General features: G+C 56.6%; 1 protein-coding gene across 1 annotated transcript; it reads right to left on the bottom strand.

The window, feature by feature from the left end:
* Window positions 1–443: 443 nt before the first annotated feature.
* SUMO1 (small ubiquitin like modifier 1) lies at window positions 444–27,609 on the bottom strand. Its single transcript, XM_029069484.1, has 5 exons — window positions 27,576–27,609; window positions 18,214–18,288; window positions 12,059–12,136; window positions 4,023–4,094; window positions 444–1,269 (listed from the first exon to the last, which is right to left on the bottom strand). Exons 1-5 carry the CDS (start codon window positions 27,585–27,587, stop codon window positions 1,201–1,203), a joined length of 306 nt encoding a protein of 101 aa, XP_028925317.1. The 5' UTR covers window positions 27,588–27,609; the 3' UTR covers window positions 444–1,200.

The following is a 27,609-nucleotide window of genomic DNA, read 5'->3' as shown; positions in this document are numbered from 1 at the left end:
AAATATTTATAGGACTAACGCTCCCTATTTAGGCGCAAGCTGGGGAGAGAATCAGGCCTCGCTCAAAAGACTAAGGCAATACACACCCACACGCGAATCCATCTAGTAGATGAGAAAAGAGGAGTTTGCTCGGTCACTCTACTAGGATAATTACGAGGCTTGGTTTAGAATGGACAGAGGGGAAAGATAAAGACGTGGGAGGTTTAGAAATACCCCAAAACTTATAGAACAGTGCTCTGCACATAGTAAGCGCTTAACGAATACCAACATTATTATTATTACTGAACAAGTGACAGAAGAAATGTATGTTGTCCCAATTTGGCCCAAGACTTAGGTGAGGCTTGCCTCTGGCCCTAGTTGCGACCGCCTAGGCTCAAGGATCTAGCTTTCTCTTCCTTTTTAAGTTTGGCTCGCATCTGACAACAAAATTCCCGTAGCCCCCGTTTTTACAAACGTTTTTGTTTATTTTAATGAAGCTGGTACAGACAATGTCCATTTAAAACCCATGTCCCAGGCCAGAGAGTACAAATAAAGTCAAAATGAGCTAGGAGTTCTCTGCTGCCAACATTTCTGCATGAAACTTTTATTAATTGCTAGAAGGAATTAGAATTTTTCTGGGAACTTCTGCCAAGATTAAAAAAAAAAAAAAATCTTAAAACATTTTCTGTGTCTCTTCGGCAAAGCCATCTCTGCAGGCCCCCCCTTCTGATCCAGACCGCCAGGCCGGGCTTGAGACAGCTCCGGATTTTGGAGACGTGACTTCTCCGCATTTCAGTCCTCAGAAACCACTTCCGTCTCCCATGGAAAGTTATAGTCCAGGAGGGAAGCCAGAAGCCGGGCCCGGATGAAAGTCGATTAAGAACACATACGCCGGTAGACCCGATCGCCTTCAAGCGTGCAATGCATGAGCCCGGTGAAAGTGTGTGTGTTTGTGTGTATATGCATTCTGGTGTTTTAAAAAAGGGGGGGAGGAGGAGGGGGTGGGGGGGGCCGCGGCTCGATCACAAGAGTTCAGCACAATGAAAACAAAATGATAGTGTATAATGAGCACGAGAATTCAAAATGCCAGACGCTCCAAAGTCAGACTCCCAGAGACGGGGTGCCAGTTTCAATTCAGTGTTGAACACCACATTACAAAAGAACTATCGTTTAAAAATAAAAAAGGATTAGGGGGAAAAGAAAAAAAAAAAAACTGAAGATCTAGACTGTCGAATGCCCCCCCGTCTGTTCCTGATAAACTTCAATCACATCTTCTTCCTCCATTCCCAGCTGCGATGGGAAAGAATAAAAAAAGAGAGAGAAACGGGAGACATTAGCAGCGACTAGAAGAGAGGCCGTTAATCGGACCGGTCGGACACGCCGGGAAAAGACGAGTTTCTTGGCCCCGTCGGGGTCCGGATGCAGAAAGGGGGAGGGGAGCGTTTGTCGGTGGGTAGCCGACGGGCGTCTCGGACGCTAAACCTCTGTCACCGCTCCCCCTGAAGAAACAAAGTCACCGTTCCTTGTCCACGGTGGCTCTGTCCTGGCTACCCGGGAGAGTCGGCTCCACGACTGAGCCCTCGGCCGCAGTTGGGGACTTTTAGTCGTTGAAGCCCGGGGAGGCCGAACAAGTTTCCAACAGCAATAAATAGGTTCGACCCCGAAATTCTGGTAAGCCTCGGGGCAGGAAATCCAAACGATGGGATCTCAAGCTACCCGAGCGAAGCCCTAAAGTATTCTTTTCCAAAATGGGCTGGAAAGACACCGCCTCGGGACTCCGAACCAATCCGGGAATTGAAGGGCCAACCAACATGTTTCGAGCTCAGCTCGTTCAACTGTTTGCCACAACACCCGGCCTACAACGTTCACTTTGGATCGCCACTCTGACCACTCTCGGGAGAAACCTTTGTTGTGTATTGTACTCTCCCCAACGCTTAGCAGAGCGCTCTGCACATAGTAAGCATTCAATGAATACCGCTGACGAGTTGACCGATTGAAAATAAATTCACCTGTCTTATCAGTTAGTACTCGTCCACGCTTAAAATCTCCTCCCGACCACAACCTCTCGCCAACCGGACAGCAACCCGGGACTCTCTTTCTCCTCTTTCCCCTTTGAAAAGTTGCTTCCATTCGTAGTCGGGGATTCGCCTCTCAAAGGTGAATAAACAAGGGAGGGAGTCTCCCAAAAGGAGACTTCTTTCTCCCCAGAATTGAGGCGACAGAGTTTTGTCACCCAAGAGCCCTTAAATGGACAAGAATCCTCCCTGTCCTACCGGCCACTAACCCATCATTACCAGTCCTGGGCACGTGGCTAGCTGCAAGGCTACCTCATCGGCCGAGGGTCCCGCATTATTAGAAAGCAGCCAGGTCCTCTCACTTGTGCTTCTCTTTCTAGAGATTACGAGGGTCAGAGCCACAGAACAAGTCGGGGACAAGTACGAGACTGAAAATATATAAACGGAAAAAAAACGACCGAGCCGGCCTCCTGGGGAGAACTGTCCAGTGAACTCTGAAAACTAAGATGGGAAAGAAATCCAGCAACGGCCAGCGTGGATTCCTGATTTTGACGGCAAGGGCTCAGGGCGCCCTCCGCTTACCCCCCTCACCGTAACTCTACCCCCTGCTCAGCCTCCTCGTGAGACTAGAAGGGAAGGCGAGATTTTCCCCCAGGCCATTTTGAGGCGGGCAGGCAAGCTTGTCCAACCCCAGGGAGCGGCATGGCTTAGCAGAAAGAGGCCGGGCTCGGGATTCACAGGCCGTGGCTTCTAATCCCAGCTCTGCCGCTTATCAGCTGGGGGGCTCTAGGCAAGTCATTTCACTTCTCTGCGCCTCCGTTCCCTCACCTGTAAAATGGGGATGAAGACTGTGTGCCCCACGAGGGACAACCTGATGACCCTGTATCCACCCCAGCGCTTAGAACACTGCTTGGCACATAGCACTTAAATATCATTATTATTAAAGAAGTGGGTTGAGGAAGAAAACAGTTGACACCTCATTTGAGATGGATGACTCAAGTATGCGATCTCGTTGTTTCTCTTTTCGACTAGATCCTTGGCTGTGTACCTTCAAAATACTCACCCGGTCAAATGCTTCCAAATTTGTTCCGGCCCGTAAGCCTGACGGTGTCCGCCTTGCGTTCGCAGCGTGCCAGCCCATGAATACACGTGGCCTTTCAAGCGCTCAGTACAGTGCTCTGCACACAGTAAGCGCTCAATAAGTACTACTGAATTAATTTTACAGTGGAAAGGGAGCCTGGCACGGAGAACTTCAAACGCGCCAACCCGACTGGGAGCCGCCTTTGCCCTCGTGGGTGAATCCACTGTTGGGATCCTCTTCGAGGCCCCCCCAACAAATAGTGATGATAATCATAATAACAGTATTAGTTTAGTGTTTATCTTGTGCCAGGCACTGTACTAACCACCGGGGTAGATACAAGATAATCGGGTTGGCCACACTCTCCGTCCCACATGGGGTTCTCAGTCTTCCAGTTTTACCGAGGAGGGAACAGACGCAGAGAAGTGAAGTGACTTGCTCAAGATCACGCAGCAGACAAGTAGCAGAGCTAGAATCTGCACCCGGGTCCTCTAACTTCCAGGCCCGTGCTCCTTCCGCTAGGCCACGGGGCTTCGACTGCCGCGTTTACTATTTCTTTGAAGTCTCAGGTCTGCTACCGGTGAATCTTTCTTCTCTTCAGAGCAAACCAAACTAAAAAAGAAGAGGCCGGGGACTCTCCGCTAGGGCAGCGCCCGGGCCACAAGGCCCTAGCCCACGACCACCTCAGGGAAGGGGGGGGGGGGGGGCCCGGGCTCGGGCCAACTGGAGGCAGTGGGAGGGACGCTTCGCCGGCCAAATGGGCAACAAACAAGACCCAATTCAGCTCTCACCAAACCTTCTCAAGACGGCAACCTGGTCAAAAAACGCTCGGGGGTACAAATCAGCTTCCGCCTTGCGCGGGGCGATGCGGAGATACAGGATCTGTTTCCAGCGTTTCGGACGATGGGAGAGCTACGCTGCCCGGAACGCCCGAGCGAAATGGCACTCACCTCTTTTGGAGTGTGATTATCGGCAATTCTCTGACCTTCGAAGAGAAACCTGAGTGAATTCATGGGGACGCCCTGGAAGAAAAAAAAGGGCCATGAATTCCTTCAGCAGACACAGTGAGGAAAGCTCAGGCGGCACCCCGCCTCCAAAACCGGGGTTGACAATTGGAGAGGTCGAAACTCCAGAACCGGGCAAGGGACTCCCAAGGCTTCCCCCGCCTCACCGCCGACCCCCATCCGCGTGCCCGCGGCGGCCATGAACCAAAAAAACGAGCCTCTCCGGGGTCCTCCGGTTTCTCTGGGGGCTGAGAATCTCCCTCGAGACTCTCGTTGAATTCCTAGAAGGTAAAACCAGCGTCCATCTTCCGGCTGTGTCTTCTAGCAGCGGGACCTTTCCCCGCCCTGACTTTCCCCCGGACCCGCAGAGCCGCGTCAGAATTCCGCCTCTCTGCTGGACAAGGCCGGGCACCCTCACGGACATCCACCCCGATGCCCTGTTTACCGATATCTGTGTGATAAATTCACGCCGGCTGAGCTCCGGGACGGGAACGAGACCCCCGGGTCGCCGCTAACGGGCCAACGGCCTTGTTCCGAGGCGGTGACAAGCAGCCGGCGCCGCAGGGGGCCGACCCCGTCGTCGGGCAGGGGGCCGGTGTGGCCGCGAGGGGTCGAGGGGCGGCCTGAGAATCCTGGCGGGCGCAAAGCGACCAGCCTCGACTCGGGGGAGGGCCACCTCGTACCGGAGAATTCAAAACTGGGGGTCCCCAACGAGGTGGTACGGGGAGGGGCCCGCTGGTGGGCCAGAGGAACGCCCTAAACCTCGGCTGGCAGCCCAGGAGAAGATGCGCAATGGGCAACGGGCACCACTGGGGTCGAGCGGAGAGACGAGAAAGGAGAATGAACTGAGGGCGGACCACTCTCCCTGCCCGGCGAGGAGACCCCTTGGAGGTGGACGGGCTTTGCGTTTCCTTCCGAATATTCAATGGTATTTATAGAGCGCTTACTATGTGCACAGCACTGTACTAAGCGCTTGGAATGTACAATTCGGAAAGCGTTTACTATGTGCAATGCACGGTTCTAAGTGCCGGGGGGCGGGGAGATACAGGGCGATCAGGTTGTCCCACCTGGGGCTCACAGTTTTCATCCCCATTTGACAAATGAGGTCACTGAGGCACAGAGAGGTTAAGTCACTCGCCCGAAGTCACACAGCCGTCAAGCGGCGGAGCCGGGATTAGAACCCATGACCTCTGACTCCCAAGCCCAGGCTCTTTCCACTGAGCCACGCTGCCTCTCTCTAATATCCGTCTCGGGATAGATTCCGGTCTTCCGGTCACCAGGACAGTCGTCCGCAACTTGAGGGTTGGAGTCCGCTTGCCCCAATTAGACGAAAACAGCGCACATCCGCTGTCGGCTCCGCCTGCCTGGGAGCCACCTAGGGGAGCTGCTCCCACCGGGTCCGAAAGGGCCTGGAGTTCGACGGTCCGGAACTCAATTTCTCCCTCTGGAGCCGTTCCTTAAAAAAGCGGCGCCGAATCGCCCACCCCCGGCCCCGGACAGAATTTTAATTTAAAAAATCGACCGGTGCAATCAGTGATGTCAGTCAAATGGCCGGCATTCGGGATGTGAGATCCGGAAGGCTTGGCCATCTCCCAAAGCACCCGAAACGTATCTTTTCCGGTGGCCGTCACCTCGCCTCGGTTCCGGAAGAGCGGCCTCGCCTCGAGGCACGAGACTCGGCTATCGACGCGAGAGTCAAACGAGAGCCTAAATTCTAAGCGAAGTCTGAACGGAGCCAAACTTCTTTACCTCCGCTACAGGGGGCCCCGGGAAGCCAGGAGCCCACTCGAACCATTTCCAGCACTTAACGCGTCAGACGGGAGAAACGCGACCCAAGAAACTCGGCCGGGCCCATGTCGGTACTTGGGAAGCAGGACTATAACTTAAAATAAAACCCCCGATTCCTTTATATTAAAACCTGGTACTGGCCCCAATTTTTTTTTTTTAAAAAAAAACTAAACATTTGTCACCCCATATCCATTTTTTTTTTTAAAAGCCCCCAAATCCACCCCCTACTTATAAGAGTTAGAGAGTAGAAGCCCCGGTGAAAGAACTGGGGAAGCTCGAAGTTGCCACAACGGCTCTGTCTGCGGCGGCTGTAACTGACTTGGTGATTTTTAAGCGACGACGATGGGACTCTCTGCTTTAGGCTGCGCTGATCTACGAGTGCCTTGAGAGTGTGACCGCGGCTTTGTTCCTCCGCTCACGCCTGATACCGACGCGCTTCTCTAACGCCACCGGCGGGGCCGGCAACGTGTCGGTCGCACCGATGGGTTTCGGAAAAAGCCCGACCGCCCCGGCTTCGTTGAACCACACCCCCCCCTCCTCCTCCAAAGCTCTAGCCTCACTGGTCTCCCACCTTCCCAGCCGGGCCGCCCCTCTGCCACTCATCTAGGGATCTCTTCATCTGCTTTATTATTCTTAATGATATTTAAGTGCTTACTATGTGCTGGGGTAGATACGAGTTAATAACAAAAATAATAATAATGACGGTCTTTGGTAAGCGCTTACTATGTGCCAAGCACTGGTTCATTCATTCAACAGTATTTATTGGGCGCTTCCTCCGTGCAGAGCACCGTACTAAGCACTCGGAACGTACAGTTCGGCAACAGATAGGGACAATCCCTGCCCACTGATGGGCTGACAGTCTAATCGGGGAATAATGTTGGTATTTGTTAAGCGCTTACTAGGTGCCAAGCACTGTTCTAAGCGCTGGGGGAGATACAAGGTGATCAGGTTGTCCCATGTGAGGCTCACAGTCTTCATCTTCGAAGCAGCGTGGCTCAGTGGAAAGGGCCTGGGCTCGGGAGTCATGGCTCACGGGTTCGAATCCCGGCTCCGCCGCCTGTCAGCTGTGTGACCTTGGGCAAGTCACTTAACTTCTCTGGGTCTCAGTTACCTCATCTGTAAAATGGGGATTAAGATTGTGAGCCTCACGCGGGACGACCTGATGACCCCCCGTATCTCCCCCAGCGCTTAGAACAGTGCTCTGCGCATAGTAAGCGCTTAACAAATATCAACATTATTCTTCATCCCCATTTCACAGATGAAGTAACTGAGGCAGAGAAGCGAAGTGACTCGCCCAAGGTCACACAGCCGACACGTGGCGGAGCCAGGATTAGAACCCACAGCCTCTGACTCCCAAACCCGGGCTCTTTCCGCTAAGCTACGCTGGTTGAGCCAGGTGGGGCTCGCAGCCTTAGTCCCCATTTTGCAGATGAGGTCACTGAGGCATAGAGAAGTAAAGTGACTTGCCCAAAGTCACCCAGCTGACTAGCGGCGGAGCCGGGATTAGAACCACGATCTCCGACTCCCGAGCGCGGGCTCTCTCCACTGAGCCCCGCCGCTTCTCTAATCAGGTTGGACACAGTCTGGGTCCTTCACGGAGCTCGTGGTCTTAACCCCCATCTCACAGATGAGGCAACTGAGGCCCACAGACGAGAAACAACTGGCTCAAATCCCGCCGAAGACAAGGGGCGGAGCCAGGATCAGAACCAGTCTGGAGACTGGATACTCCAGACTGTGAATTCGTTGTGGGCAGGGAACGTGTCCGTTTACTGTGCTTCTGGACTCTCCCAATTTTCAGTCCGGTGCTCCGCACACCGTTAAGCGCTCAATAAATACGACGGAATGAAAGAAACGGGTGCCTCCGATTTCCGGGTCTGTTCTCTAACGGTTTCTCGCTAATCGCCCGTCTTCTCACCTCATTTCTCCCAACTTTCTCCCTCCCTGAAGCTCCTGCCTCCTGAGCGACTGGCTGGGGTCGACCTCTCGCCTTCCCCTCTGAGCCCGAGAGCCCCTCCCGGGTACGGAGGGCAGGGATGGCACCTGTGACTTTCATTTATTCAACAGTATTTATTGAGCGCTTACTATGTGCAGAGCACTGTACCAAGCGCTTCCTCTACCCGCTCCCCAAACGCTCCGCGGCTCCCGGCGGGCCCACGCCGCGGACGGACGACGAGGCCGCGAGCGGGAGCCGCCGGCTGCCGAGTGCCACTTTGGGACTGCGGGCAAGTCGCTTCGCTTCTCTGTGCCTCAGTCACCTCATCTGTAAAATGGGGATGAAGACTGTGAGCCCCACGGGGGACGACCTGATTCCCCCGTGTCCACCCCAGCGCTTAGAACAGTGCTCTGCACATAGTAAGCGCTTAACAGATACCGACATTATTAAGTGGATTTCGGGGAGTCCGGTGAACCCGCCGCCCTGAGCTCGGTTTTCCCCAGCCTCCGTCGGAAAGAGAAGCATCGTGGCTTTAGTGGATAGAACACGGACCCGGCAGTCAGACGGACCTGGGTTCTGATCCCGGCTCCGCCACGTGTCTGCTGTGTGGCCTCGGGCAAGTCACTTACCTTCTCTGGGCCTCGGTGACCTCATCTGGAAAATGTGATGCGTATCATCATTGCTAACAATAATAAAAGAGCCCGGGCTAGGGAGTCAGGGGTCATGGGTTCGAATCCCTGCTCTGCCACTTGTCAGCTGTTTGACTGTGGGCAAGTCACTTCTCTGGGCCTCGGTGACCTCATCCGTAAAATGGGGATTAACTGTGAGCCTCACGTGGGACGACCTGATGACCCTGTATCTCCCCCAGCGCTTAGAACTGTGCTCTGCACATAGTAAGCGCTTAACAAATACCGACATTATTATTACTATTATTATTATTAATAATACTAATCACAGTAGTATTTTTAAGCACTTAACTACGTGCCAGGCATTGTACTAACCGCTGGAGTGGATGCAAACTGATCGGGTCGGACCCAGTCCCTGTCCCACGTAGGGCTCACAGTCTCATTCCCCGCTTTACAGATGCGGTAGGTGAGGCCCGGAGAAGCGAAGCGACTTGCCCGAGATCACTCAGCAGACAAGTGGCGGAGCCGGAATTAGAACCCACGACCTTCTGACTCCCGAGCCCGGGCTCTGTCCACCACGCCACGCCGCTTCTACCGTTAAGATTAAGAGTGTGAGTCCCATGTGGGACAGGGCCCGTGCCCAACCGGCTTAACCCGTAGCCACCCCGGTGCTTAGATCAGTGCTCGGCACACAGTGGGCGTTTAACAAGTACCGTGATTATTAATAGGGGGCCGTTCAGGTCCCGGAGGTTCAGGTGTGACCTCCGGGTGCCGGAAACCAGGCCGTAGGGGGGAGTTGAAAGAGTCGGACGGAGGCCGGCCGGGGGAGGACCGAACGAAGACGGGGCGGCTCCTTGAGCGCGGGATCCCCGGCGAGCGCAGGGGAGCCCCGCCTGACGGCTAAAACCGCCCCCCCGGGGACCGAAGCGGCTCCCACGCACGGACGTCTGGCCGGCTCCGGGGGAGGGGGGCCGAGGAACGGGGGAGACCGGCAGCGACGCCGCCGCCCGGGAGGAAGGGGCGCCTCGGTCGGACTCCGCTTTCCGTACACTCCCCACCTCCTCCTCTCCCCTCGACCGCTTCCCTCCGCCTGGGGGGGGGTGGCGAGGGAGGGGGTGAGGAGGAGAGACGGGAAACGCAGGAGGGTTAGAAGGATAGAGGATTCGGCAAAGAACCTCCCCTGCCTCCTCCGTTCCCTGCCCGCTACACCTCGGGGCCGGGCCCATCCTGCCGCCGGCCCGACGGGCGGCCGGAGGGAGAGCGGCCGCCCGAGCGCGCCCCCGCTTCCTGCCCGGCCGCCTCCGGCCGCTCCCCGGCTCACCTCGGCGGATCTCCGGTGCGGCCGGCGGGTCCGGCCCCCGGCTCCGGCCGGCGGCCCTCTCTGTCCGGCTGGATCCCCTCAGCTACGGGGCCCTTCTTAAAGGGGCCGGCGCAGTGGGCCGAGTGTGGGGGCGTTCTCACACTCGCTCACAAGAGCCGCTCTTCTCCCTTTAAGAAAATCACCGTTAAGGGCGGCGCGGAGGCATTCCGGACTCGGGGACTGACTGCGGAGAGGAGCGGGGCTGCTGAGGGCGGCGAGGCGACCCCCCCCCCCCCGGGCCCGGAGCCGGGTCTCGGGGTCCGCACGCCGCCCCGTCCCGCTCCGAACCTGCCGGGCGGGCGTCGGGCCCCGAGCCCGGGCAGCTCCGTCGGGCCGGGGTGCCCGGCGGTCAACGGTGGGCACCGCGGCGGCGGGAGAGTGCGCGTAGGGCGCGCGTTTCAGGCTTTCACTCGGCCCGGTCACCCGATTTCCTTCCCCGGATCGGTTTTTTTTTTAAAAGATACCGAAGTAACCCTCTTTCTCCCCACTCCTCCCAAAATAGGGTTTCTTCCACCGTAAATCTTCCTTCCCGAGGACAGAGCCGTCCTCCTCCCGCCGCCCCGGTCAAGTCGAGGACTGCCCCGCCTCCCCTAGACCGGCCCCGCTAGCTGGAAGGCCAGTGCCGTCACACGTACTACTACTAATAATAATTACGGTATCTGTGAAGCTCTTACTGTGTGCCGAGCACTGTTCTAAGCACTGGGGTAGACAGCGTGGCTCAGTGGAAAGAGCCTGGGCTTCGGAGTCAGAGGTCATGAGTTCGACCCCCCGGCTCTGCCACTCGTCAGCCGTGTGACTGTGGGCAGGTCACTTCACTTCTCTGGGCCTCAGTTCCCTCATCTGTAAAATGGGGATTAAAAGTGTGTGAGCCCCACGTGGGACAATCTGATTCCCCTGCATCTCCCCCTGCGCTTAGAATAGAGTTCGGCACCTAGCAGGCGCTTTACAAATACCAACATTATTATTATTATTACAAGGTGATCGGGCTGTCCCATGTGGGGCTCACAGCCTTCGCCTCCACTTTACAGATGAGGTAACTGAGGCATAGAGAAGTGAAGTGACTTGCCCGAGGTCCCAGAGCAGACAAGTGGCGGAGCCGGGATTCGAACCCTCGTCCGCCGACTCCCAAGCCCGGGCTCTTGCCACTGGGCCACGCCGCTTCCTCTCGCCGCAGTCGGTAGAGTCCGGAATTTCCGGGGGTCGCCGGCACCCCAACGCCGGCTCCTGCGCAGCCCTCGGGCGAGCGCCGGAGCTTCCGGCCGGCATCTCTCAGAGCCGACCCGGGTTTGGGTCCGTCCGGTTCGGCCCAGGGTCCCGGCCCCCGAGGCGAGCGGGACGGCCTCGCCGCTGCCCGACTGGCCTCGCCGGGCGGTTTTTCCATCACTCTCACGTGCTGGAGAGGCGCGCTTCCCAACACCCAAGACTCACTTCCTCGGCTCAGCCGTTTAAAGGGTGGGTCGGAAAAAAACCACCAGGTAAAGTGAGCCGAAACAAAGCCGGCTTTTACCTTTTTCCAAAAAGATCTTTTGCCTTCATTTCCTGAAATTTTTTTGGCACCCACAAAGACCCAGACCCTGATAACTGTGGTATTTAATAACTGCGGCAATTGTTAGGTGCTTCCTATGTGGCAAGCACTGTCCTAAGCGCTGGGATAGACACAAGATAATAATAATAATAATGTTGGTATTTGTTAAGCGCTTACTATGCGCAGAGCACTGTTCTAAGCGCTGGGGTGGATACAGGTAATCAGGTTGTCCCACGTGGGGCTCACAGTCTTCATCCCCATTTTCCAGATGAGGTAACTGAGGCACAGAGAAGTGAAGTGACTTGCCCAAAGTCACACAGCAGACAAGTGGCAGAGCTGGGATTCGAACCCATGGCATCGGACTCCCAAGCCCACGCTCTTTCCACTGAGCCGCGCTGCTTCTCTGGCCCCACCTGGGGCTCACAGTCTAAGTAGGAGGGAGAAGAGGGACTGAATCTCCACTTTGCAGATGAGGGAACAGAGACCCAGAGAAGCGAAGCGACTTGCCCGAGATCACACGGCAGGTGAGTGGCGGAGCCGAGATTAGAACCCAGGTCCTCTGACTCCCGGGCCCGGGCTCCTTCCACTAGGCCGCGCTGCTTCCCGGACTGCTTCTTAGACTTCTAAGTCCAAGAATTGACAAGACCTAGGGTGTCCTTTATCTTTTTCCACTGAAAAGTCTCCATTCCCAGAGGATGCGGGAAAGGAGAGCCGCGTGCAGGTGATTAGGCTCTCGGGACCGTTACCAACCTGTCTCTGACAGTATGATTCTTTGAGTTTCTTGAGATGCGTTGTCATTTTCACCTTGAAGTGAATTTCACTGCTGTCCTAAGAACAGAAGAGAAAGAGGTTACCTCTCTGTCAGATTTTCCGAGCGCGGACCGTGCGCGGAGCACTGTGCTGAGCGCTCAGGGGAGTACGCGAGAACAATAACATCCCCTGCCCACGGCGAGCTTTTTACACTCTAGTCGTCTTTGCCACGAGTAACCGGGTCTGCTTCGATGAACTCCGTACGTCGGAGTTAGAAAAATAAATCTGGAGGGACCCAGACAACGGGACCTCGGTCCTCCCGCGTCTTCTTCCCTCCCGGATGCCTCCGGGGGCCGGGATGGTGCTCCGTCCCCAGGAGACGCCCAAGCAGTAGTCCCATCTGCCACTCGCCCGCTTTCCCTCCACAGTCCGGGGAGGGGAACGGGATGACCGAATCCGGGAACGGCCTTCCGTCGAGGCCCGTCCGCCTGGAGAGAACACGTGGTAGACCGGAGGAGAAAACTAAAAGGAGGTTTTTCTCAATCAATCGGCTGTATTTACTGAGCGCTCACTGGGCGAGAGGACTCTTCTAAGTGCTTGGGGGAGTGCAATAACAGAGGTGGAAGATAAATTCCCTGCCCGCCACGAGCTTAGGGTCTAGAGGGGGAGACAATCAATTACTATTATTATTATTATTATTATTATTATGGTATCTGTTAAGCACTATGTGCCAAGCACTGTTCTAAGCAAAGGGGTAGATACGTGGTAATCGGGTTGTCCCACGTGGGGCTCGCAGCCTTAATCCTCATTTTCCAGATGAGGGAACTGAGGCACAGAGAAGTTAAGTGGCTTGCCCAAGGCGACGCAGCAGACAAGTGGCGGAGCCGGGATTAGAACCCACGACCTCTGACTCCCAAGCCCCGGTTCTTGCCACTGAGCCACGCTGCTTCTCTATACAATAATATCAATAAACAAATTATGGATGTAAACGTGAGTGCTGTGGGGACGAAGGAGGGGTGAATGAACAAATCCAAATACAAATCCAGGTGCAAGAAGGGAATGGGAGAAGAGGAAAGGAGGATCTAGTTGGGGGAGGCCTCTTCCCCAGAAAAGGTGGGCTTTTCTGAATCGATCAATTGGATCTATGATTAATGATGACGACATCTGTTACGCGCTATGTGCCAAGCACTGTTCTAAGCACTGGAGGATACAAGGTGACGAGGTTGTCCCACGGGGGGCTCACGGTCTTAATCCCCATTTTACAGTTGAGGGAACTGAGGCACGGAGAAGTGAAGCGACTTGCCCAAAGTCACACAGCTGACAAGCGGCGGAGCCGGGATTAGAACCCATGACCTCTGGCTCCCCAGCCCGTGTTCTTTCCACTGAGCCACTTCTCTGATTTAGCGCTTACTCTGTGCAGAGCACTGAACCGGGTACTTGGGAGACTAGTCTTTTGGCTTAAACTGTGACCCCTACATGGGTCAGGGACCGCGTCCAGTCCGATGGTCTTATATCTACCCCTCGGCGCTTAGTTCCGTTGCCGAACTGTACTTTCCAAGCGCTTAGTACAGTGCTCTGCACACAGTAAGCGCTCAATAAATACGATTAAATAACAGTGCCGTGTCTGGCACATAGTAAGTGCTAAAAAGTACCCTGAAAAAATACATCAGGTTCCCCGCCCGCGACGAGCTTAGAGTCTAGAGGGGGAGACGGACATTAAAACAAATTATGAATATGTACGCAAGTGCTGTGGGGCTTGAGGGTAGGGTGAGAAGCAGTGTGGCTTAGCGGAAAGAGCACAGTCTTGGGAGTCAGAGGACGTGGGTTCTAATCCCGGCTCTGCCGCTTCATTCAAACGTATTTATTGAGCGCTTACTGTGTGCAGAGCACTGTACTAAGCGCTTGGAATGGACAATTGGGCAACAGATAGAGACAATCCCCGCCCACTGACCGGCTCACAGTCTAACCACTTGTCTGTGTTACCTCGGGCAGGCCGCTTCACTTCTCTGTGCCTCAGTTACCGCACCTGGAAACCGGGGACGAAGACTGGCAGCCCCGAGTGGGACAACCCGGTTACCTTGTCTCTACTCCAGTGCTGAGTACAGAGCTTGGCACCTAATAAGCGCTTAAAGACCATAATAATTAAGAGTAATAAAGAAGAGTGATAAATAATTAAGAGTTCATTCAATAGTATTTATTGAGCGCTTACTATGTGCAGAGCACTGTACTAAGCGCTTGGAATGAACAAGTCGGCAACAGAGACGGTCCCCGCCGTCCGACGGGCTCACGGTCTGATCGGGGGAGACGGACGGACGAGAACGATGGCGATAAATAGTCGAGGGGAAGAACGTCTCGTAAAAACAATGGCGACTAAATAGAATCGAGGCGATGTACATTTCATTAACAAAATAAATAGGGTGATGAAAATATATACAGTCGAGCGGACGAGTACGGTGCCGAGGGGAAGGGAGAGGGGGAGGAGCAGAGGGAGATGGGGGAAAAGAGGGTTAAGCTGTGGAGAGGTGAAGGGGGGGTGGTAGAGGGAGTAGAGGGAGAAGGGGAGCTTGGTCTGGGAGGGCCTCTCGGAGGAGGTGAGTTTTAAGTAGGGTTGTGAAGAGGGGAAGAGAATCAGTTTGGCGGAGGGGAGGAGGGAGGGCGTTCCAGGACCGCGGGAGGACGCGGCCCGGGGGTCGACGGCGGGAAGGGCGAGACCGAGGGACGGCGAGGAGGCGGGCGGCAGCGGAGCGGAGCGTGCGGGGTGGGCGGTGGAAAGAGAGAAGGGAGGAGAGGTAGGAAGGGGCGAGGTGACGTAGAGCCTCGAAGCCTAGAGTGAGGAGTTTTTGTTTGGAGAGGAGGTCGATGGGCAACCCCTGGAGTCAAGAAGGGGAGTGACAGGCCCAGATCGTTTCTGCTGGAAGATGAGCAGGGCGGCGGAGTGAAGAATAGACCGGAGCGGGGCGAGGGAGGAGGAAGGGAGGTCGGAGAGAAGGCCGACACGGTACTCTAGCCGGGATATGACGAGAGCCCGTAGCGGTAAGGTAGCCGTCTGGGTGGAGAGGAGAGGGCGGATCTCGGCGATATCGTAGAGGTGAGACCGGCGGGTCTCGGTGACGGATAGGACGCGTGGGGTGAACGAGAGAGACGAGTCGAGGATGACCCCGAGACCGCGGGCCCGAGAGACGGGAAGGACGGTCGCGCCGTCCACGGTGATAGGGAAGTCCGGGAGAGGACCGGGCTCGGGAGGGAAGATGAGGAGCTCGGTCTCGCTCACGTCGAGTTTTAGGTGGCGGGCCGACATCGGGGCGGAGACGTCCCGGAGGCGGGAGGAGACGCGAGCCCGAAGGGAGGGGGAGAGGACGGGGCGGAGATGGAGATCTGCGTGTCATCCGCGTAGAGATGGTAGTCGAAGCCGTGAGAGCGGATGAGTTCGCCGAGGGAGCGAGTGTAAATGGAGAACGGAAGAGGGCCGAGAACTGACCCTCGAGGAACTCCAACGGTTAAAGGACGGGAGGGGGAGGAGGCGCCGGCGAAGGAGACCGAGAAGGACCGGCCAGAGAGGTGAGAGGAGAACCGCGAGAGGACGGAGTCCGTGAAGCCCAGGTGAGATAAGGTCTGGAAGAGGAAGGGACGGTCGACGGCGTCAAAGGCAGCAGAGAGGTCGAGGAGGATCAGAATGGAGTAGGAGCCGTCGGATTTGGCAAGAAGGAGGTCACGGGTGACCTTAGAGAGAGCGGTCTCGGTAGAGCGGAGGGGACGGAAGCCAGATCGGAGGGGGTCCGGGAGAGAATGGGAGTTAAGGAATTCTAAGCAGCGATTGTAGACGACTCGTTTTAGGATTTATAGAAGAGAGAGGGCTTAGTGGGGGAAGGCCTCTTGGAGGGGATGGGATTTGTATAAGGAAGCAGCGTGGCTCAGTGGAAAGAGCTCAGGCTTGGGAGTCAGAGGTCATGGGTTCGAATCCCGGCTCTGCCACTCGTCAGCTGGGTGACTGTGGGCAAGTCACTTCACTTCTCTGTGCCTCAGTTCCTTCATCTGTAAAATGGGGATGAAGACGGTGAGCCTCACGTGGGACAACCCGATGACCCTGTATCTCCCCCAGCGCTTAGAACGGTGCTCTGCACAGAGTAAGCGCTTAACAAATACCAACATTATTATAAGGCTTGGAAGGTGTGGAGAGTGATCTGTCAGCTAGGAAGGGGCTGGGGGGAGAGGGATTCCAGGCCAGAGGCAGGACGTGGGCAAGGAGTCTGCAGCAAGCTAGAGGAGCGTAAGGATTTCCATCTTTTATTCACCCCACATCGCTCATGTACAGATCTGTACCGTATGTATTTATCCTAATGATAACGTTAGTTTTTGTTAAGCGCTTTCTATGTGCAGAGCACTGTTCTAAGCGCCGGGGGAGATACAGGGTCATCGGGTTGCCCCACGTGAGGCTCACCGTCTTCATCCCCATTTTACAGATGAGGGAACTGAGGCCCAGAGAAGTGAAGTGACTTGCCCAGTCACACGGTTGACGAGTGACAGAGCCGGAATTCGAACCCATGACCTCTGATTCCCAAGCCCGGCTCTTTCCACTGAGCCACGCTGCTTCTCTATGTATGTGTGCATTTATATTAACGCCTGTCTCCCCGTCTAGACTGTAAGCCCCTTATCTCCTTCGTTGGTTGTTGCTTTTTTATGGTATCTGTTAAGCACTTACTAGGTGCCAGGCACTGTACCGAGCGCTGGGGTAGACACAAGCTAGGTACGATGAGCATGAGAAGCGGCACGGCTTAGTGAGAAGCCAAATGGCTAGTGCCCGGGCCTGGGAGTCACAAGGTCATGGGTTCTAATCCCGGCTCCGCCACTTGACTCCTATGTGACCTTGGCCAAGCCACTTCACTTCTTTGGGTCTCAGTTTCCTCATCTGTAAAATGGGGATCGAGACTGCGAGCTCCCCGCGGGACAGGGACTGTGTCCGACTAGATTTGCCTGTATTCACCCCAGCGTTCAGTACAGCGCCTGGCACCTAGTAAGCTCTTAACAAAATACCATCACCATTATCCGGTTGGACCCGGTCCCTGTCTCACACTGGGCTCACAGACATAATCCCCATTTTGCAGATGAGGTCGGTGAGGCATAGAAGTGAAATAACTTGCCCAAGGTCACGCAGCGGATAAGTGGCAGAGCCAGGATGAGATTCCCAGGTCCTTCTGACTCCCAGGCCCGGGCTCTAGCCACTAGGCCACCCTGCTTATCATGCTTCGGGTGGGCAGGGAACGTGTCTACTAACTGTTACATCTTACTTTCCCGAGAGCTTAATACAGTGTCCTGCACACAGTAAGTCCTCAATACATACCACTGACTGAATGAGGTATGGGGAGTAGGGTTGTGCTTAGAGGAGTGGAGTGAATGGGCTGGATGCAAGATTAATAATAATAATGATAATGATGGTATTTGTTAAGCGTTTACTACGTACTAAGCACTGGGGTGGCTACAAGCAAATCGGGTTGGACAAAGTGCCTGGCCCACACGGAGCTCACAGTCCCAATCCCCATTTACAGAGAGAACGGAGGCACTTGCTCAGTGACTGAGTAACTCAGTTACTTGCCCAAGGTGACAGGGCAGAGAAGCAGCAGAGCCGGGATTAGAACCCACGTCCTCTGACTCCCAGGTCCGTGGTCCTGCCACTCGGCTACGGGCTCCTGCCCCGACGCGGCCCCCAGCCGACCGGGCCGGTCCTCCCGACGACGCCCCCGTACGGCGCAGCTCCTACGACGGCACCCGAAACACGCGTTCCCAAAGAGATTCCCCAAAGGGTCGGCCTTTCTCCGTTTCCCCTTCTTCAGAACCAAAGTCCCGAAGGATCCGGGTGGCGAGCTGCCCTCGGTCCCTCCCCGCCTGGGTGGAATCGGCCCCCTTCCGCAGCCTGAACTCCGCAGAAATAAGATCCGTATCGGCCCACGGTCTGTTTTGCTTTCAACTTGGCCGCCTTCTCGTCGACAGACTCACGGAGAGTGAAACGACAAATTTTAATTCCTTCCAACGCCCCTGGCACAGATCACACCTTCTCCTTGAGGTGTGGCTACGCGCCAGGTTTCGGGAAAGGAAAACCAACCCCTACCATCTGGACAGGCATATGCTAAAATGCACGCTAGCTAAGCGGTGTAACTCACCTGTCCAATGACTTTGAGCTTAATGTATTCTCCTTCTTTCTTATCCCCCAAGTCTTCGGCTGAAGGTTTCGCTTCCTGAGAGGAAGAGAAAGAAGAGAAAATCGTTCTCATTTCCTACTGGAGATTTTTCACCGGCTAACCACCCCCAAGTCCCATTAGGCCCCGGATCGATCCCGTGGAATGGAGCCGGTTCTTCTCAGGAGGTGAAATCGGTCTGAGACGGTCAGGACGGAGCTCTTCCAATAGCCCTAAAGCACCATTTGGACTAGGGAAGGAAAAAATGAGCCTCCCCAATACCGGCCCTGTCTCCGAGAATGTGCGAGAGCGAAGGAGGGAAACAGAAGGACGTCGTGCATTTGTTTATTGGTTTTTCTTAAGCACCTTACTTATGTGCCAGGCGCTATGCTAAGCGCTGGGGTAGACACGAGCTAATCAGGTTGGACACGGTCCCTGTCCCACATGGGGCTCACAGTCTTCAGCCCCATTTCGCAGAAGAGATAACTGAGTAGGCAGAAGAGTGAAGTGACGTGACCGAGGTCACACGGCAGACAAGGGGCGGAGCCAGGATGAGCACCCGGGTCCTTCTGACTTCCAGGTCTGTGAATTCTGGAGGGGTGGTGGGAGGAGAGAGGCACAAAATCAAGAACACACCAAAAGCCAGAGGATCAGGGCAAAAAATGGAAACGCCATGAAGGGAAATCACTCCCACACATCTCTCAGCCGCTTCGAGGAATAGCTGCTGCCCTGGCTACCTGAGCACTTTTTTTTTTTTTATGGGATTTAAGCACTTACTACGTGTTGGGCGCTGTAATAAGCGCTAGGGTAGGCGCAAGCTGCTCAGATTGAACCCGATCCCTGTCCCACACAGGGATCATAGTCTTCACCCCCATTTTACTGATGAGTTCACTGAGGCCCTGATGTGAAGTGACTTCCTCAAGGTCACACGGCAGAACGGCTCTGTGACCAGCTCAATTTTCGGAAAACTCCAGTGTTCCCAATCTCCCGGAGCTTAGTCATATGCGGCATTTTCACAATCAAATTAGGGAGGCGTTTTTCCTGTAAATACTTGTTCTTCTACTATTTCGGATCCCCAGTCGTCCCCCGGGGTTAAGCGTGACACCGCCCAGTAGCTCTCTAGAAGGGGCCTGAAAAGACTACGCAGACACCTTGAAATAATAACAATTATTATTTGAAATAATAACAATTATCGTATTTGTGAAGCGCTTACGACGTGCCAGGCACTGTACTAATCACTGGGGTGCACACAAGCAAATCGGGATGGACACAGTCCCCGTCCCACATGGGGCTCCCGGTCTCAATCCCCATTTGACAGATGAGGTCACTGAGGCACAGAGAGGTTACACGAATTGCCAAAGATCACACAGCAGGCAGGTGGCGGAGCCGGCATTAGAACCCGTGACCTTCTGACTCCCAGACCCAAGCTCCATCCTCTCTGCCGTGTTGCTTCTCTAAATCACAAAGCTCTCCCCCAGAAACTCTCTCCCGTTCACCAGTAAATGAACCGACCGTATGACACACGGAGCAGCTTTTATTTTTGTCAGAGACGAGCTCAGCTCCGAGAACTGACTTCACCACGTGGACCCCGGTCTTCTAGTCGGGTCGATGCTGCCGTGTTTCTACCTTTTTTTTTAAAAAGATATTTCTTAGGCGCTTACTAAGTGCCAGGCACTGTATTAAGCGCTGTCGAGAGAAACTAGTCAGGTCGGACACAGTCCCCGTCCCACACGGGGCTCCCAGCCTTCATCCCCATTTTACGGAGGAGGGAGCCGAGGTCCAGAGAAGTGACGTAACTTGGCCGAAGTAACCCAGCGGGACCCATCAAAGGGCAGGGACTGTCTCTGTTACCGATCTGTCCATTCCAAGCGCTTAGTACAGCGCTCTGCACATAGTAAGCGCTCAATAAATACTATCGGATGAATGAATGAAAGTGGAGGTGTCAGGATTAGAACCCAGATCCTTCTGATTCGCCAGATCCCATGCTCTAGCCACTAGGCAACGCTGCCTCTCTTTGGAGGCCTCTGCGAGCAATCTAGTACACATCCTCAGCCGGCCAAATATGGGCTTCGGGCGACTCCGGGTGGCCTCTGACAATTTCCTGGCCTCTCTGGTCCCCTGGCTTCGGGCGGGCACACCGACTAAAAATGGAGCCGGTGGCGTTCAATCAATCAATCCTATTTACTGAGCACTTACTGTGGGCAGAGCACTGTGGTAAGCGCTTGGCAGAGTACGACGGAACAGAGTTGACAGACACGTTCCCTGCCCGCCACGAGTTTACAGGCTAGAGGAGGAGACAGATATTAATAATCATAAATAAACGATGGATCTGGACCTAAGTGCTGGGGGGCCGATGGGGGGGGGGGGGGGACGGAGGGCGCAAATCCAAGGGCAAGGATGACCGAGAAGGGAGTGGGAGAGGAGGAGGCGAGGGCTTAGCTGGGGACGGGCTCCCGGAGGAGATGGACCCTCAATAAGGCTCGAAAAGCGGAGGAAGCCATCGTCCGACATGAGGAGGGAGGGCGTGCCAGGCCAGCGGCAGGACGGGGGCGAGAGGTCGGTGGCGAGATAGACGAGCTCGAGCGAGTAGGTTGGAATCGGAGGAGCAAAGTGTAGGGGCAGGTGGTAGGAGGAGAGTAAGGAGGAGAGGTAATGAGAATAATGACGATGGTATCTGTCAGGCGCTTATTATGTGCCAAACACTGTTCTAAGAAGTAAGAGGGGGTAAGGTGACGGGAGTGCTTCGAAGCCAACGGTAATGAGTTTCTGTTCGATGCGGAGGTGAACGGGCGACCAGCGGAGTTTCTCGAGGAGCGGGGAAACACGTATTGAATGTTTCTGGAGAAAAATGATCCGGGCAGCAGAATGAGGTACGGACCGGAACGGGCGGAGAGGGGAGGCAGGGAGGTCAGCGGGGAGGCCGACGCAATCATCAAGGCGGGAGAAGGTAAGTCCTCGGATTAACGTGGCAGTTGTTTGGACGGAGGGGGAAGGGCGGATTTCAGCGAAGTTGCGAAGGTTGGGCCGATAGGATTTAGCAACAGATTGACGACGTGGGTTTCGTGAGAGAGAGGAGCGACGGATAACACTGGGGTTAGGGGCCCCGTGAGGACGGCGGCGCCGTCTACGGCGCCGGGAGAGTCCGGAGGAGGATGCGATACGGGTGGGAAGGTAAGGAGTCCCGTTTGAGGCGTGGTAAGTCTGAGGGGTCGGGGGGACGTCCGAGCGGAGACGTCCAAACCGCGAGACCGCAGAGGAGGAGAGAGATCGGGGCCGGAGATGTAGATCGGGGGATCGTCCGCCACGGAGGTGACAGTTGAAGCCGTGAGAGCGGGGTCCTCTCCCTTCCTCGGAGAGCTCTACGCGAGATGGCTTCGCTTGGGCTCCCGGTGCCGCTCCCGGGCCACCGTGTGGTCGGGACCGGGGGATAGATGAGATCGAAATAGAGTCGGCAGGTTGGCATTAGAGGAGCGGAGTGTGTGGGCTGGGTGGTACGGGGTGAGGGGAGGGGGCGGAGCGACCCCTGGTCCCATAGCTGGAGGGGGTGAGGTCGGGAATGGTGCCCGGTCCCTGGCAGACACGAAAGACCCTTGCACACGGCTTCGATTTCCGAGTCCGTTCCTAGAAGATATTCAGATTCGGCCCTTGTGACTTCATCACACCGCGGGGCAGGTGGCCGGTTAAGCCAACAGTCGAGCTCGAGACGCCTTTTCCGGCAGGAAAGGCCACGGACGAGTCTCGCGGGGGTCTAGGGCTCGACGGGGCTGCCGGCAAAGGAAAAGGAGCCCCCCCAGGCTGAATTCTCCACCCCCATCGCCACCCGGCCCTGAGGAAAATGACGGCGGAGCCCTCGAGGTTCCTGGAGAGGAGGGGGCTGGTCCGCGGACCCGGGGGCCGGTGGCGGGGAAGATGCGCCCGTCTCCCCTCCGAAAACACGGGAGGGGATTCCGAAGACAAGAGAAAAGCAGGGGAGGCGGGGAGGGAGGGAAGACTAGGGATTGACTGCTCTCCCTACCCAGTGCGGCCTCGTCGGCTAGAGTTTTGCCGTCAGGGGAAACTGACTGGGCTGACCCAGGCCACGAGGAGCCCCCTCCTACCCGCCGCCACCGGCTCCCGGCCAAATAGAGGCTACTCGCTCGCCGAGCAGCGCGTGACCGGAGGACAATCCCGCACGAGGACCGGACGAGCCCTCACCCGCGCTTAGAACGTATATGCCATTCCGGGTCCCGATCAGGAGGCCCCGGCGAACCGCCGGGAAACCGACTCTTCGGAAAGGACTCCGGCCAAGTCTCTCCGGTGAAGTCCCAGATTCTCTAAGTGCCGGGACCGTCCCTTCGAGGGCCCGGACTCTTGGGGCTCAGGACAGCCGAGCCTTCCACTCCCGGTCTGCCTCCGATTTCTCTGAGGAATGACCCAGCTCTTCGGTTCTCCCCACCGGTGACACCGCTTCACCCAAGCAGAGCGGATTTGGCCCTTGGTAGAAAATTGTCTTTTTTAAAAAAAAAAAATTCCCCCGGTTGTCTTCTATACGGCCATTTGAACATACTGGCTTTGCCCTCCCACACTCCGCAACGGCAGCGGATCCTAAGTAATTTGGAAACTGTTTTTCCTCGCCCATCACCTCAGTAACTATGTAAACCACTCTCCAGAGCCACAGCAAAGACACCCCGAGAAACAGCGTGGCTCAGTGGAAAGAGCCCGGGCTTCGGAGTCAGAGGTCACGAGTTCGACTCCCGGCTCTGCCACCTGTCAGCTGGGCGACTCTGGGCAAGTCACTTCACTTCTCTGTGCCTCAGTTCCCTCATCTGTAAAATGGGGATTAAAAGTGGGACAACCTGATGAGCCTGCATCTCCCCCAGCGCTTAGAACGGTGCTCGGCACCTAGTAAGCGCTTAACAAATACCAACATTATTATTATTACCCAGGTTATCTTCCTGGCGGCCGACAGGCTTCAGGACCCCTAAAAAGAGCACAACCCACAGCTAGTGCTCAGTACAGTGCTCTGCACACAGTGAGTGCTCAATAAATCCCACCGATAGATCAACTGAGCTAGCCTAAAAAAATCCGGCAGCCTTACCCAGCGGTCAACCTCGGATTCCCGGGGTCTCTTCCGGACCCCCCGGCCGCAGTGCGGCTCCGCAGGTAGAGCGCGGGCCACGGGAGTCGGAAGGACCCGGGTTTTAATGCGGGCGACCCCGGGCCGGTCGTTTAACTTCGCCGGGCCCCGGTAAAATGGGGATTAAGAGGGTCAGCCCACGTGGGACAGGGACCGCGTCCAACCGCGACGAACCGGTATCTACCTCGGCGCCCAGAACGGTGCCGGGCCCATATTAAGCGCTTCGCGAGCGCCACGATGATCATAACTATTAATTTTTATCATCACGGCAGTGAGGTGGGGAGGGGAAGGGGGGAGATGGGGAGTGGGGGACGGAGCCCTCGGGGTCCGAACGCTCCACCTGTAATACCTGGTATTTGCCGACCGAGCGGTGTCACATCAGTCATCTCATTCTGTCCTCCCAACATCCCTGGGAAGTAGAGAGAGGCAGGTGTTCTTAGCCCCATTTTACAGAGGAGGGAACTGAGGTACAGCAGCTAAGCGACTCGGCCGAGGTCGCAGAGCAGGCAGGAGGCCTGGGCCTGGCCGGCCCCACAGTTCGGGTCTCCCCACTCCCAGGCCGGGGCACTTTCCGTCAGACCACGCCGCTTCATCAGAATCCTGACAGCCGGCAGTCACGGCTCCTTCCTCCCGTCTCCCCCCCCGACCCGCCAATCCCGCTCTTCCGCTCCGCTCGGACGGCTCACGAGCCACCGGCTCCTTCCCCCGCCTTCGCTTCTTTTTCCTCGGCGCTCTCCCTAGCCCTCAACTCCTTCCCGCCGCCGCTCCCGAAGGCCCACGGCCCTGGGGGGAATCTCCGGGCCGGCGCTCCCGAGGCCCCGCGGGTCTCTGCGGATCTAAGTGGCTCTGCCGCTTGGCAGCCGTGTGACTGTGGGCAAGTCACTTCGCTTCTCTGGGCCTCAGTTCCCTCATCTGTAAAATGGGGATTCACTGTGAGCCAACCTCACGTGGGACAACCCGATGACCCTGTATCTCCCCCAGCGCTTAGAACGGTGCTCTGCACATAGTAAGCGCTTAACAGATACCGACATTATTATTAACTAAGCGGGGCTCTGGGTCGCCGTCTTCCCGTGGACACGTGTCTGCATTCTGCCCGCGTCCCCCTCTCTTTTCCTTTCATTTACTGAGCGCTCACTGCGTGCCGTGCTCAGTGGAAACAGCACGGGGTTGGGAGTCCGGGGACATGGGTTCGAATCCCAAGCTCTGCCACTTGTCAGCTGTGTGACTGTGGGCAAGTCGCTTCACTTCTCTGGGCCTCAGTCCCCTCATCTGTAAAATGGGGATTGTGAGCCTCCCGTGGGACGACCCGATGACCCTGTATCTCCCCCAGCGCTTAGAACGGTGCTCTGCACATAGTAAGCGCTCAACCAATACCAACATTATTATTATTATTATTATTATTACCAAGCGCTCGGGAGAACCCGATATAACGAACGGTCACGTTCCCTGTCCGGAGCCCGGAGGGCCGGAGCGAGGAGTCTGTCCGCGAGGAGCTCCGGACGGCGCTCCGGGACCCCGTCACTGGAGTCAGTGTCCCGCTTTTCCTGCTCCAGTCTTCCCGACCCAGAGAGGGGCGGCGATCGGCTGCGGGAGGAGCCGGGAAGGACGGGGACGGGGACGAGGATCGGGCTCCGCCCGGCCCCGGGCTCCTCGGCTCCTCCTTCCCCGGGCTGCCCGGCTCCAAGGCCACCACGGCGCGGCCGGCAGGTCGCGGGTTCTAATCCCGGCTCCGCCACCCGTCCGCTGGGCGACCTTGGGCCGGTCACTTCGCTTCTCTGGGCCTCAGTTATCTCATCTGGAAAATGAGCGTTGAGAGGGTGAGCGCTGAGAGCCTCTCAAGGGACGGGGACCAATCCGACCGGCCGGTATCCACTCCAGTGCTTCCTACAGTGCTTAGCGCACAGTCAGGGCTGGACAAATACGATCGTTATCCCAGGTGAATGACAATGGGCTCCACCCTGAATGTGTATAGCACCCATCAGTGGTCTCAGCCTCAGGGCCCCTCTGGGAGATGGGGGAGGCTCTAAACTGGGGCCTGGCAGTGCGGGCGGGGGTCTCCCCCCCAGGTCACCGGGAGCCCCCCAAGGCTACCACTGGCCCCCTGCTCGACCAGGCAGACTTTAAGAGAAGCTGCGTGGCTCAGTGGAAAGAGCACGGGCTTTGGAGTCAGGGGTCACGGGTTCGAATGCCGGCTCGGCCACTGGTCGACTTGTCAGCTGTGTGACTTCGGGCGAATCACTTGACTTCTCTGGGCCTCGGTTCCCTCATCTGTAAAATGGGGATGAAGACTGTGAGCGCCAAGTGGGTCGACCTGATTCCCCCGTGTCTACCCCAGCGCTGAGAACAGTGCTCGGCCCATAGTAAGCGCTTAACAAATACCGACATTATCATCATTTGAGGGGCCGGCAAGACGACGCTCCTCCGTCGGACTCGAAGCCCTCAAACCCCTCAAACCCCTCACCTGGGCCCGCCGAGCGGAGCCCAAGGAGGACGCTTTTCTGCAGAATGGCGATGGAGACCAAGAGCCCCGTGGGGGGCGGGACGCCGGGACCCCAGCGCTTAGTACAGCGCCTGGCGCCCAGGAAGAGCTTCACAAATCCCACGACGATTAAATCGGCTGGAACCTTCGGAGCCCCCACCCCTCCAACGTCAACTGGGCATCCCTTCATTCATTCAGCCGTCCTTAGTGAGCGCTTACTAGGTGCACAGCACTGTCCGAAGCGCTTGGAATGGACAATCTGGGCAACAGATGGAGACGATCCCCGCCCAGGGATGGGCTCACCGTCTAATCGGGGGAGGCAGAGCGAAACAGAACGAAATAAAAGCAAGACGACACTACCACGATAAACAGCACCGAGGCCGACCCCGGAAAGGTCAGGAGCGAGGGGTCGGGGAGGGAGGCACTGGAGCATCGGAGCGGGGTCGGGGCGGGACTCCTGCACCGACGGGGAGGCCTCCGGGCTTTCTTCGGGGCTGCTGGGCGGAGGAGGAGGAGGTCAGGAGGGATCGGGGAAAGGCTTCGGGCCAGCGGGCCTTCCACCGCCGGCCGGCTCGTTCATTCAATCCTATTTACTGGGAGCTTACTGGAACGGGGCTTGGCACATAGGAAGCGCTTAACAGATGCCCATCATCGTTATTATTAGAGAGGCAGCGGGGCTCAGTGGAAAGAGCCCGGGCTCGGGAGTCCGAGGTCATGGGTTCGAATCCCGGCCACTCGTCAGGTGGGTGACTGTGGGCAAGTCACTTTCTGGAGAAGCAGCGTGGCTCAGTGGAACGAGCACGGGCTTTGGAGTCAGGGCTCATGAGTTCGAATCCCAGCTCTGCCACTTGTCGGCTGTGTGACTGTGGGCAAGTCACTTGACTTCTCCGTGCCTCAGTTCCCTCATCTGTAAAATGGGGATGAAGACTGTGAGCCTCACGCGGGACGACCTGCTTCCCCTATGTCTACCCCAGCGCTTAGAACAGTGCTCGGCACATAGTAAGCGCTTCACAAATACCAACATTATTATTCTCTGGGCCCCAGGTCCCTCGTCTGAAAAATGGGGATGGAGACTGGGAGCCTCCCGGGGGGCCACCTGATGACCTTGTATCATCTCCCCCAGCGCTTAGGACAGCGCTCTGCACAGAGTAAGCGCTTCACAAATACCAACATTAATTATTATTAAGCGGGGGAGACAGGCACCCGGCTCTGCCACTTGTCAGCCGTGTGACTGTGGGCAAGTCCTTCTCTGGGCCTCAGTTCCCTCCTCTGTAAAATGGGGATGAAGACTGGGAGCCTCCCGGGGGACCACCTGACGACCCTGTATCTCCCCCAGCGCTTAGGACAGCGCTCTGCACACAGTAAGCGCTCGATAAATACGGCTGAATTGAATGGATCGCCGGGCCCGGCGGGGGCTCCTTCCCTCACGCACATCCCCACTCACAATCACGCTGCGTCTCTTGGGGGGGGGGGGGGCACCGGGTCATCCACTCCTTCGATGGGATTTATGGGCAATCGAAAGGGACCGGCCCCGCCCCCACGACGGGCTCACGGGCTAAGCGGGGGAAGGACGAAAATAAGACAACAGGAGAAACAGGACGAAGGGGATGGACACCTCACGAACCCAATAAATCGGGGGATAGAGAGGAGATGGGGGGGGGGGGGGAGGGTCGGACGCGGCGTTTGGCGGAGAGAGCGGCCCGAAGGAGCAGCGGGGGGCGGGGGGAGGGGAGGCCGGCGAGGGGCGCCCACCTGGTCAGACATGGCGGCGGGGCGGGGGCGGCAG

Source organism: Ornithorhynchus anatinus, chromosome 7, assembly GCF_004115215.2.
Source record: "Ornithorhynchus anatinus isolate Pmale09 chromosome 7, mOrnAna1.pri.v4, whole genome shotgun sequence".
Taxonomy (NCBI): domain Eukaryota; kingdom Metazoa; phylum Chordata; class Mammalia; order Monotremata; family Ornithorhynchidae; genus Ornithorhynchus; species Ornithorhynchus anatinus.
This window is presented reverse-complemented; position numbering and strand designations above follow the sequence as displayed.

Bases quoted from the DNA above. Each gene is read 5' to 3' on its own strand.
- SUMO1 (XM_029069484.1), bottom strand. The intron at 4,095-12,058 runs GTTGGTAACGGT...TTTTTCTTCCAG, and splicing joins AATCATACTGTCAGAGACAG to GGCGTCCCCATGAATTCACT. The intron at 1,270-4,022 runs GTGAGTGCCATT...TTCCCATCGCAG, and splicing joins ATAATCACACTCCAAAAGAG to CTGGGAATGGAGGAAGAAGA.